The 21115-nt window shown below is 54.4% G+C and overlaps 1 protein-coding gene across 1 annotated transcript in view; it reads left to right on the forward strand.

Annotated features, from left to right (window-relative positions):
* The first annotated feature begins 295 nt into the window (after positions 1 to 295).
* NIBAN2 (niban apoptosis regulator 2) overlaps positions 296 to 21115 on the forward strand; it is a 51281-nt gene continuing 30461 nt past the window's right edge. The window contains exon 1 of the mRNA XM_055324417.1: positions 296 to 515. Within this exon, the coding sequence (XP_055180392.1) occupies positions 461 to 515 (55 nt within the window). The 5' untranslated portion in view covers positions 296 to 460. The remainder of the gene's footprint in view (positions 516 to 21115) is intronic.

Genomic DNA, 21115 nt, shown 5'->3' on the forward strand with positions numbered 1-21115 from the left:
GGCGCTCCCCGCTCTTTCAGAGGCCCCCAGCGGCCCCGTCTCTCTCTTCGGCTGGGCCTGGGTCTGGTGCGCCCCCGGGCGCGCCGCTGCTCGCTGCTCGCCGCTCCCTCTCTTCGACCGGTCTTTGTCCGGGTCTCGCCCGCAGTCCCGGGTGTCCCGCCCCGCGGCCGCGGCGGGGGCGGGGCTCGGCTGGGGGGGGGGGCGCGCGGCGCGGCGGGGCGGGGCGGGGCGGGGCGCGGCGGGGCGCGGCGGGGCGCGGCGGGGCTGCGGCGCCGCGGGCTGGGGCGCGGGGCGGAGGCGGCCGGCGGGACCGACGCGGCCCGGGCTGGAGCGCGGGCAGAGCGGAGGCCGCAGCGAGGGGCGGCGGGAGCGGGCCGGGCCGGGCTGCATGGCGCCAGCCGTGTCCTCCTGAGCAGCGCGGGCAGCGACGGGCGGATCCGGGCCGCGGCTCTTCCTCGCCATGGGGGACGTGCTGTCCACGCACCTGGACGACGCCCGGCGCCAGCACATCGCAGGTGAGTCGGGCGGGGTGCCGCGCGCCGGGGGGTCCTGCCGGGAGCCCCCGGGCCACGCCCCCAGCCCGGGCGCGCCGGGGTCGGGTCTCCGGGGGATCAGGCCCCGAGCAAGGCGGGAGTGGCTGGGGACCCAGTGCTCCGTCCGCGCTGGTTGCCTCCACGTTTGGGCGCGCCTTCCTGCCCCTTAATGAGCTCGCCCTTCCCCCTCCTGAGGGAAGTCGCAGCTCCCCCTCCTCTCCTGGAACCCCCTCCGAGCCGGTCCCTCCGAATCCCCCAACGCACTACCCCGATGGAGCTGTGGCCCACTCGGCCAGCGTGTCCTGATCTTCCTCCCTCACTGGCCCGGTCCCCAGCTCGTCCTGGCCCCAGCCCTAGTACACGTGGCTGACGCTTCTAGGGACAGGCCCATTCCCGCCTGGACTGAGCCTGGGGAGTAGGGCTGGGGATAGATGGGGTGCACAGGAGGAGTAAGTCAGAACCCCTTGCCCTTTGACTCAGGCTCAAGCTGGGTGCTCCAGCTGGCAGGCGTGTCCAGGGGGCTGGTCAAGGCCCGAGCCCGGCCTCCTCAGCCCCCTCCTTCAGCCAACCCTGCTCCCAGCCTGTCACTGCACAGTGGCCACTTCTCAGAAGGGCGACCGACCCCAGGCTTCCCCGGGGCAGCCCCAGGATTCCAGCAGGGTCCGGGGTGCCTCCTCCCCCAACCCTGGAGATTGGAGAGATGGGGTGAGAATTTCAGACTGCCTGGGAGACTCAGTTTTGTGGCTCACCTCTCCCTCCCTGGGTGAGGCTGCCTGGGTGGAATCCCAGCATCTGTTTCCCAGCCGTTAGATCTTAGAGAAGTTTCTTAATGGCTTGGCACCTCAGTTTTTTCCTCTCTGAAATGGGGCGAATAATTTCTTATTAATGAGTTGTTGAGAGACTCAAGTGACCTAATTCATGCTTGCTTAGCCAGGGCCTGGCAGAGAGGAGGCACCAATGCTTGGGGTGCTGGTCCATGTGGGGTGTGGGGATGGATGCGGCCGATGGAAGGAGGAATCTGTTCCTCTTGTTGAAGTTGCTCCTCCCTGGTCAGGGAGCCCAGAGCACTGCATCCACCTACATTGATCTTGATGTGTCCTGCTCAGTCCTGTAGAGTTTCAGCAGCTGTGTTCTGGCGGCTGTACCCCTTGGGAAGAGGGACCAGGTGACCCTTAACTTTGTGTCTCCAGGTTGAGCCCCAAGGTTGAGCATAAACAAGGTGCTGGGGCAGGGCTGTCCAGTGACTGTGGTGTCCTGGGCCTGCTGCCTGAGTTCCCCCTTTGTACCAGGCCTGGGCCCCTGGTACTGGGGTGAGGGTGAGGTAGAAATGAGTCAGACCCTCTCCAGCCTCAGAGCAGCGGGGGTTAAGTCCTGGAAAAGCCTCCTTATAAGACAGGCCTGGACTCTGGGAGGAGGAAAGCCGGGGCGGAGTCTTCCTGTCCCTCCCTGTCGGTGGCAGCCTCCTGGGGCTTTGTAACAGTCCATCCATTCACGACCTCCTGTAGGGGCCCCTCACCCGGCCTGGGTGGGGTGTGTTGCTCCTTCTTCGGCCGGGTTTTGCTCTCCCCCCTCTTCCTACCTCCTGGACTGAGAACTGCCAGCCCCCCACCCCACCCCCATTTTACAGGGGTGGAGACTGAAACCGCAAAAGGTGAAGTGCCTTCTCCTGGACAGGGTTGGATTTGTTTTGTGGATCCCACGCTGGGTGGAAGAGGGCTGTGCCCACTGAACATGCTGGCCCCTCTCTTCTCAACACTTCAGTGCTATTAATAACCCTCTTGAAATGCCTCAAATTCCTGGTCCAGTCTCACCTGAGGGAGCCTCTTAAGTCAGGCGGTTGGGGGGTTGGAAGCCTGGGAGGTTGGAGGTGGGGGGGGGGGTTGGCCTCTAGCCCCTTCCCAAGGAAGCAAGCCACCTTAGAGGTTTCGTTTGGAGGGAATGCAAGCTAGCCTTTGCCGCCTCCAGTGATCCAGTGAACCGTGCACCCTCCTCACCCCACCCAAGGAGCAGTGAGCACTTTCGTGCCAGATAATTAAAATTCCAGAGCCCTCCCTACCTGGGGCCATCCCTTTGGAAACGTCAGCATTTGGAACATCCCTTCCCACAGTGCTCTGAGCTCCAGGGCCTGTTGGAGTTCTATGGCTTGGCCAGTGGCCCCTGCAGCGTTTCGCCCACCCTGAGCAGGTGAGCAGGTGGATGCCAGCCTGCAAGTCCTGGCAAAGGTCAGGCACACTCTGGCCCACAGTGCCACTTTGCTGCCACGGTGCCTTTCATCCTGGGATTTCAAAGCCCCTGGCAAGTAGGGGCTTGTACTCACATAGAAGCCCTGTGGGGCGGGTGGCAGGATGAGTCCCTCCTACTTTCATGAGGGAGCTTGAGCAGAGGAAAGAACCCTGACCTGGGGGCCAGGAGGCCTGGGTAACCTCAGGCAGTCACTTACTCTCTCTGGGTCTCAGTTTCCCTAGCTGTGAACTGAAGGCTGTAGGCTATTCGACAGCTGAAGTCCCTTCTGGCTCTGAGAGTCTAACGGTCCCAAATTTTCCCCACGAATCTCCCCCTGGTTTGGGCCAGCACAGGCTTCCAACACGGACTCCACATGATGTTAACCAACGTGAACTTGGGCCAGCAGCTTAATCTCAACGTTTTAATCCGTAGAATGGGAATTTTAGTCGTTTCCTACTGGGTTCTATTGCAAGGATTTAATGAGATAGTGCTGGTAAGAAACTCAGCCCAGTGCTTTGGGGCATAGCGAGTGCTCAGCAAACAATTTCTATTACCTTTGAGAATTGCCATTCATTCTGTTACGGATTCTCTAGTGGGTGAGGAGAGTGACCAGATGTTTTCAGTTTGAAGGGGGGCAGTTGTAGTTGTGGTTTAGGTCCTGTTCATCTGAAATTTGTCCAATCCCTGGCATCAGGGTAGATACTGGTTCCTTGGATGCAAGCATCCACCAGGGTTTTTAGAAACCTTGAGTTCCATGTTCCTTGTATATTGGCAAATGTGTGAGATGGATGTAGGCTATCTTGAGTGGGTATGGAGGACAGTGATGGGGGCCCTCATATAACTAGGAAGGAGCTAGGACCTGGGAGTGGTGGGGGATGATTAGGTCAACACACACCTTCCATCTGGCCCAGAGGACAGGGCTGGGATGAGAGAGTGAAAGTGTCTGGGTGGGGGCAGCCCCGGTGGCTCAGCGGTTTAGTGCCACCTTTAGTCCAGGTCGTGATCCTGGAGACCTGGGATCAAGTCCCGTGTCGGGCTGCCTGCGTGGAGCCTGCTTCTCCCTCTGCCGCTGCCTGTGTCTGTGCCTCTCTCTCTCTCTCTCTGTCTCTATGAATAAATAAATAAAATCTTAAAAAAAAAAAAAAAGAAAGTGTCTGGGTGGCCCATGTTGGTGATATAGGAGGGGTTCTTTGCCATGAAAGCTAAGATAGAATAGGTGAGGAAGGGAGCTTACCATTGCTTGAGATGTGCAAGTAGGGGCAGGGAGCTGTGCCCTTGGCAGGAATCCTGGTATTGCCGGGGCAGGGCAGGGGGCTTCTGCCTCTAGGACAACCTTGAAGGACTGAGCCCTTCTGGAAATTCTGTTGGCCAGGATGAAATTGTGGGAGCCAAGAAAACCGCGCCCCCCATCCTCCAACCATATACATAAACTGCCCTTAAGATTTATTACCTGAAAGGGCTGGTGACGGAATTTGCCAATACAGTGCACCTCCCTTCTGCTGGGCTCACCTTTCCCTTTGCTAATTCTTTTTTAAATAGCAGCTTTATTGAAACATAATTCACCTGCTAGACAATTTATCCACTGAAGTGTACAGTTCATTGGGTTTTGTGTGTGTATGTGTGTGTATAGTCACAGAATTGTGCGGCCATTGCCATAGTCCATTTTAGAATGCTTTCATCACCCCAGAGAGAAATGCTGTACCCATTCCTGGTCACTCCCATTTCCCTGGGTTGTCCCCCTCCGTAGGCAACCACTGCTAATGCTGGCTGGTTGCATAAGTAATGCATGCATGAGCGATTTAGGGGTGTAGGGTGAGAAAAGGTCCCCTCCCTTGGCTCCCATCCCTTGGGAGAAACTGCTGGAGTTTGGTGTGTTCTTGTGTCCAAATACACACCTCTGGGTCTACATGTGTTTAGCTCTGGCTCTCAGAAGAGGTGCAATGATAACATCTCTGTGGTTGGACTGTTTTTTCACTCCGTATATTGTGAACGAACATCCATGGAGCACGTGAGTTGACCTCGTCTTTCCATGGGTGGGCTTCCTTTTGTGCATGGTGTCATTTATTTACCCATCCCCCCCATTAAAGGACATGTGGGCTGTTTCCAGTGGGTTTTTTTTTTTATAATATTTTATTTCTTATTTATGAGAGTCACAGAGAGAGAGGCAGAGACACAGGCAGAGGGAGAAGCAGGCCCCCTGCTTATAGTCCGATGCTGGACTTGATCCCAGGACTCTGAGATCACACCCTGAGCCAAAGGCAGATGCTCAACCACTGAGCCACCCAGACACCCCTGTTTCCAGTGTTTTGCAGGAATTTGTGGCTCTGCCCAAACCAACCTCACACGTGTCCTGGGTCAGGTTCTGGTGTCAGAGAAGCTTCAAGATGGAACTCCCAGGTCAGGTTTTCATGTCCTGACACGGAACTTCTGCAAAGGCCGTCAACATTTGAAACAGCTTGGGATGGAGCATCCTTGCCCTGACAGTCAGATATGAGAAAAAGGGTATCTTGTATATTTATCGAGCAAGACGAATCATGCCTTTTTCTGATTTAACAACCCTACCTCTCCACATGTGCGAAAGAGCTGCAGGTGCTTGGAGCGTGGAGGGAGGAAGGTATCCCTTTTTAGCTACCCCCTCCTCCAGGTGCATGCATGGCTCCCTCCTCGCTGTCCTGGGCTTTGTAGAGAGACGGGGCAGGCCGGAAACAGTGCCCGGCCCCGCCTGAGCCACTGCGGGTAGCCAAGGTCTGGGTCAGCCCCTGGGGGTGCAGCGTCTGGGGATTCTGTTCTGCTCTCGTGTCCCTCTTACATAACGCGCCTTTTGTTGGCGTTGACCCTGCCCTGCCACTCCATCCAGCCTCCACTCTGTTCCTTTCCCATCACCCAGGCCCGAGCTCTCGCCTCACCCCTCCATCCTTCCCCCATACATGGCCAAAGAGACCTTTCTAAGCCCGAACTGGGCCGAGGAATGAAGTTTAGAGGCGAAATCACTGGGAAATCACTCACCACCAGCCTACGAGCACCACTCCGTATTTTAGCAGCATTTCTCTTCTGTGTTTATTGTTCTACATTGCTGAGACTGTGACTCAATTTTTGTCTTGCTCCTTTTACCAAACGATTTATAATAAACATCTCTCCCTGGTCTTTACAACCTCCCTGGAAGCATTCCCAAAGGCTGTGTTGTGTTCCACCCGAGGCCATCCATCCGCACAGACGTTTTCTTAGCCTTACCCCTAATTCTGGATATTGCCATGCTCTGCTGTGACTAGACATTTGGTTTTCAGGGGTGAACTGAGTCACTGTGTTTGTTTCCTTTCCTGCTCTGGTCAGCTTCCCTGCTGAAGACAGACTCATCCTCTTGACTTGCTCTCCCCCAGCCTGCTTCCACCAATCTGGGCTTTCTGAGGGAGGCTCCTTTCTGGGAGCTTGCAACACCTCTGAGCATCTTTCTATGGGGAGTAGGCTCTAAGGGGCTGTCTGTGAGCTGGGGACACAGACTAGTGACATTGGCCTTTAGGTGTGTTGACCACATAGGTCTGGCTGCTTCGCCAGCCTGTGGCCTGCAGGGATATGTCCTCTGCCCGAGGGTGGCGGCTGATGGAGTAGGGAGGGGCCATATCAGACTCTGAATGATACCTGTAAGATTAGCCATCCTTTAACTGAGCACTTACTACATGAGGGCAACTCGGTGCCCTATCCCAATATTTAAAGGTAGGGCAGAGCAGGGCAGTGGCAGGCCCAGGCTCTGGAGTCCAAGGCTCTGCTCTGATTAGATGGTTCCTGGTACCCAGATTGGGCTGGAGGAAAACATGGAAAAGGCTCCAAAGAGAGGCAGGCAGCGGGGGCAGGGAACCTAGGAAGGGAACAGAGTGGCATGTGTCAGAGGCTCCCATGGGTTGCACAAATATATCCCTCCCGACATTACTCAGAGATTCAAGTCACCCTTTGACCGGTCATCTTCTCTGCGTGGCCCCCTCTTCCTCCGCAGGCACAGCTTATGACTCACTCACTGTGGGTCTCCTTGCGGCAGGCATCAGGCATCAGGCATTGTCCTGTGGTTGCAGAAATTCCTGAGCCGCTTTTTCCTACCCCCATCCACTTCCTAGCCTGAGCACTGAGGGTTTTCTCTAGCTTGTGCGGGGGCAGAGCAGAGTTTGTAGGAAAGAGGAAGGCAGATAGATACCTAGTTTTCAAATCCTGGAGGGTGGGACAGAGCCACACCCCTTTCCCGGTAGAATCTTAGAGCCTGAGTCACAGAAGGGTGCAATCTTCTGATCTCTCAGATTTAAAACTGGAAGAACAGGAGGTGCCCACCTCTGCAGGGCACCTGGTCCCACCCCCTGGGAACTGCCCAGGTGTAGAGATGCGCTCCCTGTGGCCTCCAGAAGTGAAGGGACCTGCCTGGTGACAGAGTGGATGGTAAGTTAGAAGAAGCAGGGAGTCGAGAGGTTCGGGGCAAGGCTCTGCAGTCAGATGGCTTGGGTTCGAGTCCCAGCTTTGCCACTGGAGTGGCTGGTATTTTGGGTTTTTCATTTACCCTCTCTGAGCCTCAGTGTCCTCTGTAAAAAAGGATGAAACCACTGACTTCCTAGGGCATGAGGTCCAGGAGTGGCAATCTCTGGATGATGGTACAGCACACAGGGCCATAGGGGTTAAGGACACATTGAGTGGTAGCTGTTCTGAGTGGCACTTTGTTGAGGGACATGTGCCAGGTTGGTCCTGTGGCCATAGGCACCTTTACCCCCCATCATGTGCCCCAGAAAGAAAAAGAAAAGAAAAAGACAGATGGGCCCCCCTTCCCTGTGGGTCTCAAGCTTGGTCCTGCTAACCATTTGCTGTGTGACTCTGGACCAATGGCTGTGCCTCTCTGTGCCTTTTCTCCCCATCTGTGACCCCACTATCTATCTACTCATAGGAATTCTCTGCCACAGAAAATCCTTTCCTAGGGGGTCTTAAAGTATCTTCCAAAGGCAGGGCTGGATGGGTTTTGATGTTATAAATTGAAGTGGAACATCCCATTGTGTGCTTCTGAGACCCCACAGACAGAGGTGTGATGATGAGCTCTACACCTAGATGCACCTGGTCATTCTTTCTTTTAGTCTTTCAGTCAATAGTTACTGAGCAGCTACTGTGTGCCAGGCATTGTACTCGGCACCAGGGACACGCTGATGCATGCTCCTCCTTGGCTCTTGCCCATGTGGCACTTTCTGGCTGGCTGTCCCTCTGCAGAGTGAGTGCGGAGTGTTCTCAGAAGGGCAGATCTTCTGTGGGAAGGTGGCCTAGTGAGTAGGGGAGGGTGGAGGTTAAGTGGGGGGAGCCAAGGGACTGGCCTTGAAGGGGAGGGGCCTTTGTCCTCAGGGTCCTGGGGAGGCTTGGGGGGTAGATGAGAGGAGGAGAGCCCAGTGGGGAGGGATGGTCTGGCTCAGTGTGATGGGTGTGGGGGCACATCAGGGCACAATGTGATGGGGAGATGGAGCCACCAGGCCTCTGTGATGGTGACATGTGAGGCTGGGGAGATCTGGGGTCTCTTCTGGTCAGCTTTGTACGGTTGATGGATCCTGTAGTTGTTTCATCAAGACAACCAGTGGTCCTGCAGCCTCTGCTCCCATTCCTCCAATGACGGGAGACTCACGTCCTTACTAGGCAGCTCTGAGTATGAGGACCTTCTTCCCTTCCAAGGGTAAAGTGGAAAGAGGGCTGGGTCTGGAATCTTTATTTTTTTAAGATAGATTCATTCATTCATTCATTCATTCATTCATTCATTCATTCATTCGAGACACAGAGAGAGAGACAGAGACACAGGCAGAGGGAGAAGCAGGCTCCCTGCTGGGAGCCCTATGAAGGACTGATCCCAGGACTCTGGGATCACGACCTGAGCCAAAGACAGACGCTCAACCACTGATCCACCCAGGTGCCCTGGGTTTGGATTATCAGGACTTAGTTTGGAGATCTTGTCTCAACTACCTTGTCATTTGGCAGGTGTCTTCCCTTCTCTGGGCCACAGGTTTCTTATCTGTGAAGTGGTCATAATGGTAGCCCAGACCTGGTAGGTTGTGAGGGATCGATGAGGTGGTGTGGTTAGAGCTCTTTGCACTCAAGAAAGCACTGGCTCCTGTTGCCATTTGTCCTTACTGTGTGTATAGTCCATGATAGGACATTGGTCAGGGGAGTCCCTCCTCCCAGGGAGATCCAAAGTGCAGGGCGTGGGCCCCAGTGGGTAACTGGGAGCCCAGAAGGGGCAGAGGAAGAATGAATTGTGGTTTGCAAAGTGTGAAGCCCGCTTTCCCACCCACATATCTGTGACCAAGCCAACTGTAGCGGCTGTCCAGCCTCCTCACGCCTCATGCCCAACAGAGCTGTTTGTGTCCAGCCAAGTTTGTTAAGCCAGAATCTTCTAGAAGAAGAGTCCCTCAGGCAGGAGACTACTCACACTCCTGTGCTCCACCCACCTTTGATCACCCTACCTGGCGGCAGCCATTTATGCGTGCAGACTGGGAGGTAAGAGCCTCGGGGCTGGTACCAGGTGACCTTTGGCAGGTCCTTTTTTCTTCTCCGGCCTTGCATTGTCTATCTGTGTGATGGGTCACTGGGACAATCTGTAGTGCCCTTCTAGTTCCAACTTCTTAGAGCCTGTGGGCCGTGGGCTGCATTGAAGGGGAAGGTGTGATATTTATTGCCTGATGCCATCTTGCCAGGGCAAGAAGAGCTCTCTCTGAAAGCCGTCTTATGCCGTGCCTGAGCCTGGTGGTAGGGATGAAGCATTGACATGAGCCCTGATCTCATGGGACCCATGCCAGCCACGAAGTTTCCATCAAGCTGGATGTGATGTGGTTTCTGTTACAAAGACAGAGGATCTTTATGTTTTCCAAAGTGCATGTTGGTTTAAACCACTTGGTCAGCCCAGCTCAAGAGGCAGCATGTCTGGCCTTGACTGAGAGGCTGACTTCTGCCACCCAGAGCCCTGTGGCCTTGGGCAAATTGCTCTCCCCCCTTGGTGTCTTAGCTGTCAGTGAAATGGGAAGGTGAGCCCTGCTTCTAGGGTGTGAAGCTTCTGGGAGGCCGTTGTTTCTGGCACATGGAAGGTGCTAGGTGAATGGCAGTTCCGTTTTAGTTGAGTCTGGGGGGAGCTGTCACTTGCCCCAGCCTGCCAAGGGTTTTCAGGGGTGATTGGACATCCACAGGAGGAGTGAGCTGACAATTGTACTTCTGTTTCACTTTTTGTTTCTGTGTTTTTGTTTATTTTTTGGAAGTGTTCTCTGGTGGGATGTGGGGAGAAGAGAGAACAAGGCTTCAGCTTTGGGAGGCTGGGCCCTGCTGGGCCGGGTGGGGGGTGGGGCAGAGGTTGTGGGAGGAGGGGGAAGGTTTGCCTGAGGTTTGCTCCTGGTCTGCTTGGACCACAGCTCCCTGTTGCCCTGAATTTTGAGTTTGCTGATGGGCAGCATCTGCTTTTCTTTTTCGGACGTAGACCCTTCTTCCTCCTAGCCAGGAAGGACCCTTTGCCATCATCTGAGCACCCCTCCTCTGTTTCGTGACTGAGTAAACCAAGGCCCAGAAAGAGCAGAGGCTGCAGAGCTAGGACAGGCCCTAACCCCTGCACCAAGTCTTCTTCATCCCTGTCCCCAGGGACAGCCCCAGATGGCACAGACCAGTCAGGGAAGGAGTGGTTGGCCTGGGTGGGGCTGCAGAGGTTATAATTTTGAAAACCAAGTAAACAAACAAGCCCTCTGCGAGAGAGAAGCAGCCCTGTGCTTGGCCTTACAGATCGGCCTGTGTCTGAGGAGACCGCCCAGGCCTGTCCACATGCAGACAGTGAGGTGTTGTGGTGGATTAAAAAGGCAGAGCTACCCTCCCCTCATGCCCCCATTCCCATATTTCAGGCTGCTGAGAAGCAGGGAGAGGGACAGTGCCCAGCTCCCCCCCCCCCCCCCAGGCAGCCATCACAGCTCCCGTGGGACTTGGCTGGGACTTGGTGCAAGGGGCTTCTTTCTGGGCCTCATCTGCCCCATCCCAAAAGGATGCTATTCCCATCCCTTAAGGAGGGTGGTGAGGGTGGGAGAGGATGTGAGCTGGGGGATTGGACACAGGGAGCCCCACAGAAACGACAGAAATTCTTCATTTCTTTGTGGCTGGAGGCGGGGCCCGCTCCCACTCCTGAGCAGAAGGGTTACAGGGTTACGTTACTTTCTCAGTGACCCGAGAGTCCGCTCGCTCCTGGGAGACAGGCCTCCAATCCAAGGCAGGCCGGAGCAGGCCACTCAGCTTGGCTTTCCTGTTTTCCTGTTGAGATAGAGGCAGAATCCGAGAGAGGGGAACTACTTCTGGGGCTTGCCCTTCAGTCTGGGGGCTGGGGCTGGCCTGGAGCCCCCAGGGTGGGGCCCAGCAGACTTCCGGGGAGATTAGGGGCAGAGCCTCTTTGCTCTCCTTCCCTTTTCCTGAGTCCCCCTGGGTGGCCTCTGAGACTCCATCTCTGTGGGGGGAGCTCAGTCTAGTCTTCCTGTTGAGCCTCAGTTTCCCCCATGGTATAAGGAAGGAGTTGGATGACAACCTCTGGGAGGCTCTCTGGGTCAAGTTCCAGACCACCCCTTGCAGCCAGGAACACTCTTCCGTCCTGGGGAAGGCTAGGTTGGGATCCCTCCTCCAGGCTCTCCCGCTCCCCCGTGGTTGTGGTAGATTCTCATCTATGGTAGGAGTACCGTGAGGGCGCAGTCACCGTGGGCTCCCTGGAGGCAGACAGTATGGGGAGGCAGACTGTACCCTTCAAAGGTCTGAGCTTGCTCTGCCAGCTGCTAGCCAAGTGCCCTTAGGACAGTTATTTTGGTTCTTTATTCCTTAGAACCATTAGCTGTCAATTGCGAGTGTTAATAATAATCCTTCTCCAGTTAAATTATGTGTGTTTATTAATTACATTTATGCACCCTCTAACACAGTGCTGGGCACAGTAAATGCTCCAGAATCAATAGGTATAATGAACATTTATTAATTTAAGTTGCTTTAATTCCTGAGCAGTGACTGAATAATATATGTCATTACGAGGTTTACGGTGCCCCAAAGCTGTTTGGGTGAAGGGTCTGATAGGTGGAGAGGGTGCCGGGGGTGGAGGTGGTGGTGGTGCATGATAGGGGGGGCAGATGTGGGCGGGTTCAGAGCCCTGGCTGGTTGTGACTTCCCCTTTGCCCATCTGGAGGGAGTGGTTTGGGTCCCACTGGGTCTGAGACCACAGGCATGGAGTGGAGTGCGTGCGGCTGTACAAGGCTTCCTTCCTCTAGGCCTGTATTATTCTCTGACTCATGCGTTTGTGCCTTTTGTTCTTGTCCTTGAGTCTCAGGGGTGAGGCCAGGAGAAGCAGGGGCCCAGGGATTGGCTTGACTGGCACATATGGACAGGCGGACTCTGCCCCCACCACGCAGGGGAGGGGACACCTGGGTCCTGGGCCTGGCACCCCTGCTGCCGACTCACTGGGTGTCAGGCACAGGAGCACGGGCAGTTGACCAAGGGCTCACTATGTGCTTGGCGCCTGAACTCAGTTACCCAGGCCCTGGCCGTGTAGAGCTCAAGGCTAGGCAAGAGAGACGCACCCAACCAGTGGTTACCAGTCACTCATTAATTAAATAATTATCAGAGGGCGAATCATGACCAATTGCCCACCATCCTCCTGAGCTTACACACATGCTGGCCCCGGGAGGAGTGCCTCCTATATGCCCTCTGGCTACAGATGAGGAAGCAGGCTCCTGGTGACCAAGGGACCCTCCCCGGTCCTTTTGTCACTTGGTATGTCAGTTCCTTGCCAGGAAAATGGGCCCACCCGGGAGGGGGTCCTGTGGGCCAGGACCTGGGCCATCACTGGTTTTTAGGACGATCAACACCAGCCTCTAGGACTACGGCAGTGCTGACCTGGCTTCATAGCCCCTGAAATTCTTTCTCTGTGCATCCCCAGGCAGAAATAGAGGGTACAGAGGCTGCTGGGACTGAAGCCCTGGGTCCTCTGAAGGCTGTCTGAGGAGGGTGGTCCTCCTCAGTTCACACCACCAGTAGGAGCAACTGCAGAAAGTCCCAAAGTCCCTGGTGAACCCTGGCTGGCTGTTCCACACCAGATGTGTGAGGCACATTCCACACCAGGAATTTACCTTGAATGCAGCCAGAAGGTTAGATTACGTTACAACATCCATTAAAATGGGGAAAAAAAAAAAGGAGGGAACCAATGTCTATCAGTAGGTGATGCTCAGTGGCACAGTAAGAAGCCAGTCATTGGCTGAACTTCAGAAGGAGGATTTTCCCTCTACTATGACGAGTAGCAACAGCAGCAGACATTTGCTGGACTCTTCTCTGTGCTCAGCCCGGGAGGGACCTGTGGCTGTGGACGGATGGGCATGTGCTGGTTCAAGCCAGAGATGGTGGATTGATTCCACAAGTGGAGTCCCTCTCTGTGCCAGGCGATGAGGGCAGGTGTGGGTGAGGCCAGTGAAGTGGTGAGGGGTCAGTGGGTTCTCATCCAACTGGGAGAGCCTGCCACCCCCCAGCTTGAAGGTGTCCTCACTCATTGTCCGGCTGGAATGCTGCTGCAGGACCCCCGGGTGATGTGCACAGCTTGCTGGCTGCTTAGCACTGGGTATGGGCTGCTGGAGGTGAGGGAGGCCCACCAGGCTTGAGGACCCCTTTCTGCAGTGTTCAGGGTTTCCCTCTGGCAGTTTTTCTTGTGACTTCAGCTCTCTGTGCCTCTGTTTCCCCACCTGTAAAGTAGGGATGGCCATGACTTCCATACTCTGAGCATTTTTTTTTTTAAAGATTTTATTTATTTGTTCATGAGAGACACACAGAGAGAGGCAGAGACATAGGCAGAGGGAGAAGCAGGCTCCCTGCGGGGAACCCGATGCAAGACTTCATCACGCCCTGAGCCAAAGACAGACGCTCAACTGCTGAGCCACCCAGGTGTCTGCATACTCTAAGCTTTATGATGCCATGCCTGGTGCCTGGAACATAGTAAACATTTAGAAGAGGTTTATGCCCTTGGAGTCCAGTGCCCCCACCAGTTGGAGGCTTGGCCTTTCAACTTTGAGCTTTCTCAGAGCTCCCCCTCTTATTGTTTTTTTTTTTTTTTTTTTTTAAGATTTTACTTATTTATTCGTGAGAGACACACAGAGAGATACAGAGACATAGGCAGAGGGAGAAGCAGGCTCCCCGTGGGGAACCGGTTGAGGGCCTCGATCCCAGACCCAAGGATCACAACCTGAGCCAAAGGCAGCCGCTCAACCATTGGGCCACCCAGGCGTCCCTCCCCATCTTATTGTTGTGTTGTTATATAAGCAATATCTGACGATCAAAGAAAAATTAGAAAATAAAGAGGAAAATGAAAATCTCCAATAATCCTAACCTCCCAGAAATAATGATTTTCAGGTGTTTCCATGATACATAATCAACAGTTGGGTGTGGGCATCTGCATACATGCCCTTCCCCTGCAGTGAGTTGAATGCTTGTGGAATATTCCATTATGCCCCAATAATCTGCATTAAAAATTTATTTTTTTTTATGAGAGAGAATGTGTGCACATGAGTAGGGGGAGGAGCAGAGAGAGAGAGGGACAAGCAGACCCTGTGCTGGGTGCAGAGCCTGATACAGAACTCCATCTCAGGACCCTGAGATCATGACCTGAGCCAAAATCAAGAGTTGGATGCTCAATGACTGAGCCACCTAGGTGCTCCCCCCTAGTAGTCTGCATTTTTACTTACTCAGACAAACTCATTGCTGGGTATTTGGGTCGTTTCTCTTTTTCATTGTTGTAAACAGGGCTGTGTTGGCTAGCCTTAGTCATTTCTATGGGATTAACTATCGGTTCCACCATAGTTTGAGAGCCTGCTCAGAGCCAGGTCGTGTGCGGGACTGTGGGTGCCAGGTGGGGAGGCTGCCATGGTTCTCACCCCATCATGGATCCCTTTTTGGGAGGACAGACCCAACATGGGTTGGGTTCCACTAGCCATGGTGGGGGCCAGGGTGTCTTTGGAAGCTGGGAAAGCAGCAGTAACCCAGACTTGGAGAGACAGGGCAGGCTCTTTGGAGAAGAAGATGTGTAGGTGGGCTGGAAGGCTACCGGAGGAGAGTCATAGGCAACGGGGCAGGTCTGCAAAGGCCCGTAGGTATTTGGGGGAACAGGATTTCTTGGAAATTGGTTGTATTGCTGTGGTTCCTTCTGCCCTTAGTAGCAGCTCCCCCTTGCAAACCACCTTGGTAATTGTTAGGCAGAGTGCTGGCACATCTGTCCCTCTCTGTGGCTGGGATCTTCTTCTAATGGGGATATGGGGGACACAGAAGCTGGGGACACAGAAGCTGGGTCAGATGTCTGCCCCAGGTAAGAATCGGCAAACCCAGGCCTCCTGCCCCTCTGCATGGTGTTCCCCCCAGCCCGGAGTGGGCAGAGAAGGCTCAGGTGCAGGGCCTCCTCAGCTCTAGTTTCCCAGACCCTTTGCAGGTGCTGTATCATTTGACAGAATCTGCTGGAACAGAAACTGAGGATCTGAGCTTAGGTGACGGGCTCGGTTTGTGTCACCAGGGTGGTGATCTTTTCTGCTGCTGATATGTGACCTTGAGCTGGCCTGGCCAGCTCCTGACCCAGCCCCACACCTACTGAAAGCATCCTACTGCGGTTGGAGGGCCCCTGGCTGACACATTGCCCCTGGGGCTGGGAAGGGTCTGTCCCCAGGCCTGAGCTGGCCTTTCTGGAAAACTCTGTTCTCCTCCTGTTTCTTAAAATGCCTGGTTGACCCAAGTTGGGGCCCTCTGATGTAATCTTATAGTCAGGGACAAATGTTTATATGCTAGGTGCTCTGGTTTGTGTTTGGTGCTGGGCATACATCATGAATGGGACAGACAGGGTGTCTGCCCCTGTGGGGGAAATGGACACTCAGCAGTTAATTACTAGATGGAAATTGTGCTGATGATTAATGGGGGTTCTGATCTGAACTGGGGAGTGACTGTCAGGGACAGTGCTTTCAGTATCCCAGCCTGACAGGTGGAACGTGGATCAGTTGGATCAAGCCTGAACGACAGGCTCCTCTGAGTCTGTCAGGGTGGTCCTGGGTCAGGGCGGGGAACACTTTTTTTTTAAGTCACAGTTGGAGGGTATTAGGGTCTTTTTAAAAAATATATTTTATTTATTTTTTCATGAGAGACACAGAGAGAGAGGCAGAAACACCGGCAGAGGGAGGAGCAGGCTCCATGCAGGGAGCCGGATGTGGGACTCGATCCGGGGACTCCAGGATCACACCTTGGGTCAAAGGCAGGCGCTGAACTGCTGAGCCACCCAGGAGGCGTCCTGGCATTAGGGTCTTGAGGGTCCAGTACAAAGAAGTCCAGCCTCTTCACTGGACAGATAAGATGGAGAGCCAGGAAGGGTGAGAGACCTGCCCAAGGTCAGGTGGCAGTCAGGTGCCTGGCCTCAGGGCCCACCGCTCTTAACCCTGAATCACTGCCTGGAGCCTGTGCCTGGAGCATGTTTGTCACCTCCAGGAAAGACCGTGAGCCTGTCCCCACTCTCCCTTAAGGGATCCCCATAGAATTTGGACCTGTTGGCTGAGAGCAGTTTCCTGTGAAGCACAGATGTGAGTCACATAGGCACCTGGGACAAGGAATGCGAGGCTGGCAGGACCTCCGAGGGGATTTGTCCTCATACCTTCTCCTCTGGAGCCTGAGGAGACCTGCAGCTGGCGACCCAAGGGTGGCGCAGGTCCTTCCTCCTCTGCTGGCTCAGGGCACGCCACAGAAGTCTTGTTACTTGAATAAGCTTTCCATTTTCTATCTGCATACAGCCCTTCCAGGCTGAGGGTCCCTGGCATTTCAGCCCAGGATTGGGTTTCCTTCTGGCTCAGCAGCAAGCACATGAGTGATTTTCATATTGGCTCATCTCCCTCCTTCCCTTCCACCACCCTTGTCTTCCTTTGTCTCTCACTCCCTGGCTTTGAGAAGGCAGGAGCTCTCCCCTGGCCCCCACTTTACTCCCTGTCAGGCCCTGGGGAGGTGGCCTGCAGTGTGTACATGTGCACGCATGTGTATGAGAGAGATGGATGGGCAGGGGTTATTCTGGGTCCTGAGGCAGCTTGGGAAGAGTGTGACTTAGACTTGGTGAAAAGCATGTAGGCATCGCATGGCACTGGGCAAAGCAGGTGGGTGGGATTTGTGTCTCTGAGTCTATTTAGCCCTTTTCTGGTAGGGTTGGGCCACAGTAACTGGCACTTATTAGTGATTGGTTCTTATTGGAACAGCAGCTGGCATTTATCAGGTTCTTACCAACAGTCAGGCAGGGTGCCAGACATTTCTCATGCATTGTCTTATTTTGTTCCCACAACTACTCTTTGAGGTGTGTATTATTTTTCTCCCTGTTTTCTTGATAAAGAAACTGAGGCTTGAGAAGTCACCGTCAGTAGCAGAGCCGGTTTGTCTGGTCCCAAAGTTGGCTTTTCCTGCTCACCCTCCTCCTGTGACAGAATCTCCACAGCCTCCTTGTGGCCACCTAGCCTCTGCTTGCACACCTCCAGTGACAGGGAGTTCTCTCTCTCTCTTAGGGTTACCTGTCCCACACGGGACATCTGAGATAGAAAGCCCTCTCTGGAGTTCTGTCTGTCTTTGTTTGGTCACTTGAGAACAGGTTCCAGTTGGGCTGGGATGTTGCTATGGCTGGGTTTCCCCAGCATCTGTTTTCCCAGGGAATTACTCAGCTCTTTGGTTTGAGAAGAGTTGAGTCCTCCCTCCTTTTCCCTTAGCAGCCCCTACCTGGTACTCAGCCCTTCACATGCCCTTCATCACACTCTGAGCAAGCCTGAGCAAACTTGATGTTGAAATGCTAGAGTGGGGCACCTGGGTGGCTCAGTGATTGAACGTCTGCCTTTGGCTCTGGTCGTGATCCTGGGTTCCTGGGATCGAGTCCCACATCGGGCTCCCCACAGGGAACCTGCTTCTCCCTCTGCCTATGTCTCTGCCTCTCTGTGTCTCACATGAATAAATAATTAATTAAAAGAAAAAAGAATCCTAGAGGAGGTATTTTTGTTAGCATTGATATGGACGTCTTAGTCAATGCAGTAAGACAAGAAGAAAAAAGAGAGAGAGAGAGAGAGAGAGAGAGAGAGAGGTATAAATACTAAATGCCAAGAGAAGAAGACCCACATGGTCCTGCCTTTGTGGAATTCAAAGTACCTTTCCATCTAGCTAGTCCCTTAGCTGAAAAAAAAAATTTTTTTTTTAAAGTATCCTCTATGCCAAATATGGGCCTCAAATTCACAACCCCGAGATCAAGAGTCTCATGCTCTTCTTCTGACTGAGCCAGCCAGGCACCAACTTCTCCCTTAGCTTTGTCCACGCTGTGAGGCTACCTGTCGGAAGTGGAAGCTCAGACAAGGAATTCACCCACCGGTAGTACCACAGAGTGGAGGGGCAGTGGTTGGCTGAGGTTTAGTGGTGTGTGGTTTGTTGGGTATTTGCTTTCATGTTTCTGTCTCCACTTCCCCTTTCTGATTAGTTAACCTCTGAGGGATGGGGGCCCAGGAAGTTTGGACCCCAGGCATGTCACTTTCCTATCCTCTGAATGGCCCCCTGAGGGGCTGAGTTGCTGTTGTTCTGTTTCCCCTTTGCTGGCTCCCATTTCATGGCATGAAATGCATTCTAGAACACTGCCATTTGCACAGGTGGACACACCATGGGATCCCTGAGCTTGTGAAAGACCCCACTGCTCACCTGAAAACTCACTTCCTGGCCATCAACACTTGGGTAGACAGGACATCTTTCCATTTCCAGTTATTATTATTGATAGTACAGCACCCCATTTGATCAGGCTCTGTAGATTTCCTCATTTCTTTGAATCCATATGATAATCTGGCCAGGTGGGTACTGCTGGTCTTGGCATTTTACAGCTGAGGAAGGTACTAATATTAATACTCAGAGAGTATTAGTCACATGCCCAAAGTCCTACAGCTAGGGAGTGGTGGAGTTAGTATTAGTTTTTTTTTTTTTTTTTTTTTTTTTTGAGTTAGTATTTGAATTGAGATCTTATTCCGGAACCTTGACACCACAGTGTTCTGTGAAAGTGCTCTTCTTGACATAGAAGGTAGTCCTAAATATTTGTGGAATGGATTAATGCTTTCTTGAATATCTGAGTTTGTGTATTTCCTATGTCTTCCGCTTGGCACACTCTCCCTGCCTGGCCTTCCTCCTTCACCTAGTTAGCACCTCTTCATGTCTCAGGTGTGCCACTTCCTCCTGGAAGTCTACCCTGACCCCACTGGCTGGGTTAGTTACCCCTCCTCTGGGTTCCTGTACCTTCCCATGCTGTTCCCAGTTGGAGGCTTACCATGCTCATTGTAGGTTTTGTTGACAATCTGTCTCCCTCATTAAATAGCAGGGACTGAGTTTGTCTTGTTCCCTCCTGAATGCCCTCTGCCCTGTGGCTGATAAATGAGGGCAACGCAAAACTTTTCTGAGCTAGCACAACAGAGCCCCTGAGACCCCCACCTGAGGTTGGCTTTGCCCCCAGCAGTCATTTCGGATGGCCCTGGGCTGGCTGATTGGAGGATGTGAATTCAGGCTGGGTCTTGTCCTCAGCTCCTGCCTCTTGGTGGCTGATGGGGATGGGCTGGGTGGTGATGCTGGCTACTGGGTGGTCACGGAAAATGGGCTGTCAGGAAGATCTACTTGGGCATCTCAAGGTCCAACTGCAGGCCGGGCCCTGCGGGAAAGGGTGGTGGTGGGTTCTCAAACAGGGTGAGGACAGGGTTCTAGGCCCGTGGTGGGCACCTACCAATGTGAGCATACCGTGGCAGGGCGCCCTGTGTCCTCTGCATGTTGGGCCGAGAGCAGGCGTGTGTGGAGGAACATCTGGAGTGGTGTGGTGAGGGTGCTGCCCTGCAGCCCATGGGGAGTTTTGAAGGTGACCAGGCCCCAGGTTAGAGGGCTCCAGTGGCTGTGGTGGGGATGCAAAGAAGGGAATGGAGGCGAAGGATGTTGCTGAGAAGCCAGCAGGAATGGGTGGGTAGGTGTGAGGGGGAGGGAGGTTAGTGTTTACAGAATCCCTGTCCTAGATTGGCTGCCTCTTTGCCCATCCTGGTGACAACAGCTGTCTGAGGCAGAAGCCAGTTATCCCCAGTACGCGGAGGAGAACACCAAGGCTCAGAGGCGAGGCTGCCGCTGGAGTAGTGAGCTGGGATTTGTTCGTGTGTCTGGTTCCCAAGCCAGAGCTCTCTCTCAGGGCAGAAGTTGAGCAGGGCTGGGCACAGTGTGAGGCGGCTGGTCTTCCAGGGGCATCTTGGAGCTCTGGGGGTCCTCCAGGCTGCCTGGGGTGTGGTCTTGGCTGTGGCAGGGCATGGTACAGGAGCCCGGCCTTGCTCCCCTGAAGGGACACCGTGTCCTGGGCAGGCTCAATGCCGGGCCCCTGTGGTGGGCCCAGGGTAGGTGTGGGAACGCTGGTCCTGCCCCGATTGGGGCAGGGTGTGGGGTGGGGAGAGCCTTGACCCCCCTTCATCCCTGCAGCTTGGCTCTGTGTTCTTGGGTTCTGGGCTCCTAGAACAAGCTGCCAACTGTAGGCTGTGGGCACGGGTGCTGCCAGGCAGGGAGGGAGGGCCTGCAGGGGATGAGAGGGCTTTTGTTTCCCTGTTTGTGTCAAGATGGGAATCGACTTCCTCCCACTAAGCTGCCCAAGAGGTATAAAGGAAAGGGCAGTCCCGGGTGGGCGGGTCTTCAGTCTGCCCTTTTTTTTTTTTTTTCTTTCTGGCATTTTTCTGGGGCTCCACTTCAGCCACCTGCCTCCTCAGGCCCTCCTGCCTCAAAGCACGCTCTTCCTCAGCTGACCTGGGTCACTGAGCCTTGGTTAAATATTTGCCAACTGAGAAGAGCTTTAAAGGCAGCGTTGTAAGAAATCCCACCGCCTTGCCCCAGGGCTGCCTTCGTGATGGGGAGCCCCAGCCGGCCTCCATCCTCCTCAGCCTCTTTTCTGGACTCCCTGAAACTGGATGGCTTTCTCTTGGGTGGGGTGGGGGGTGCTCCCCACTCAGCACGTGTGTATCGGGCACCCACCTGGGCCAGACATGAGCTGGGGGCCAGGGAGACGGCGGGACCAAGCTCTCTGTCTGGGGAGCTGGTAGAAGGAGCCTCTCACGGTGACACAGCAGCCACAGTTGGGAAGAGGGCGGAGGAGAAGTGGGAGCTGTGGCTGTGGAGGCTGCGGGCCCTGGACCTTTATGGGGCTCCGAGGAGGTGACGTTTGAGCCTGGGCAAGAGGACGAGGAGATGGCCAGGCAGAGAGAGAGCATTCCCAGGCCGCAGACCCCAACCCTAGAGCCAGTTTTCTCTTCTGGGTACAAAACTTCCCCGACTCCTGCTCTTCTTCA

This window comes from Nyctereutes procyonoides, unplaced genomic scaffold (genome assembly GCF_905146905.1).
Source record: "Nyctereutes procyonoides isolate TBG_1078 unplaced genomic scaffold, NYPRO_anot_genome, whole genome shotgun sequence".
In the NCBI taxonomy this organism is placed as follows: domain Eukaryota; kingdom Metazoa; phylum Chordata; class Mammalia; order Carnivora; family Canidae; genus Nyctereutes; species Nyctereutes procyonoides.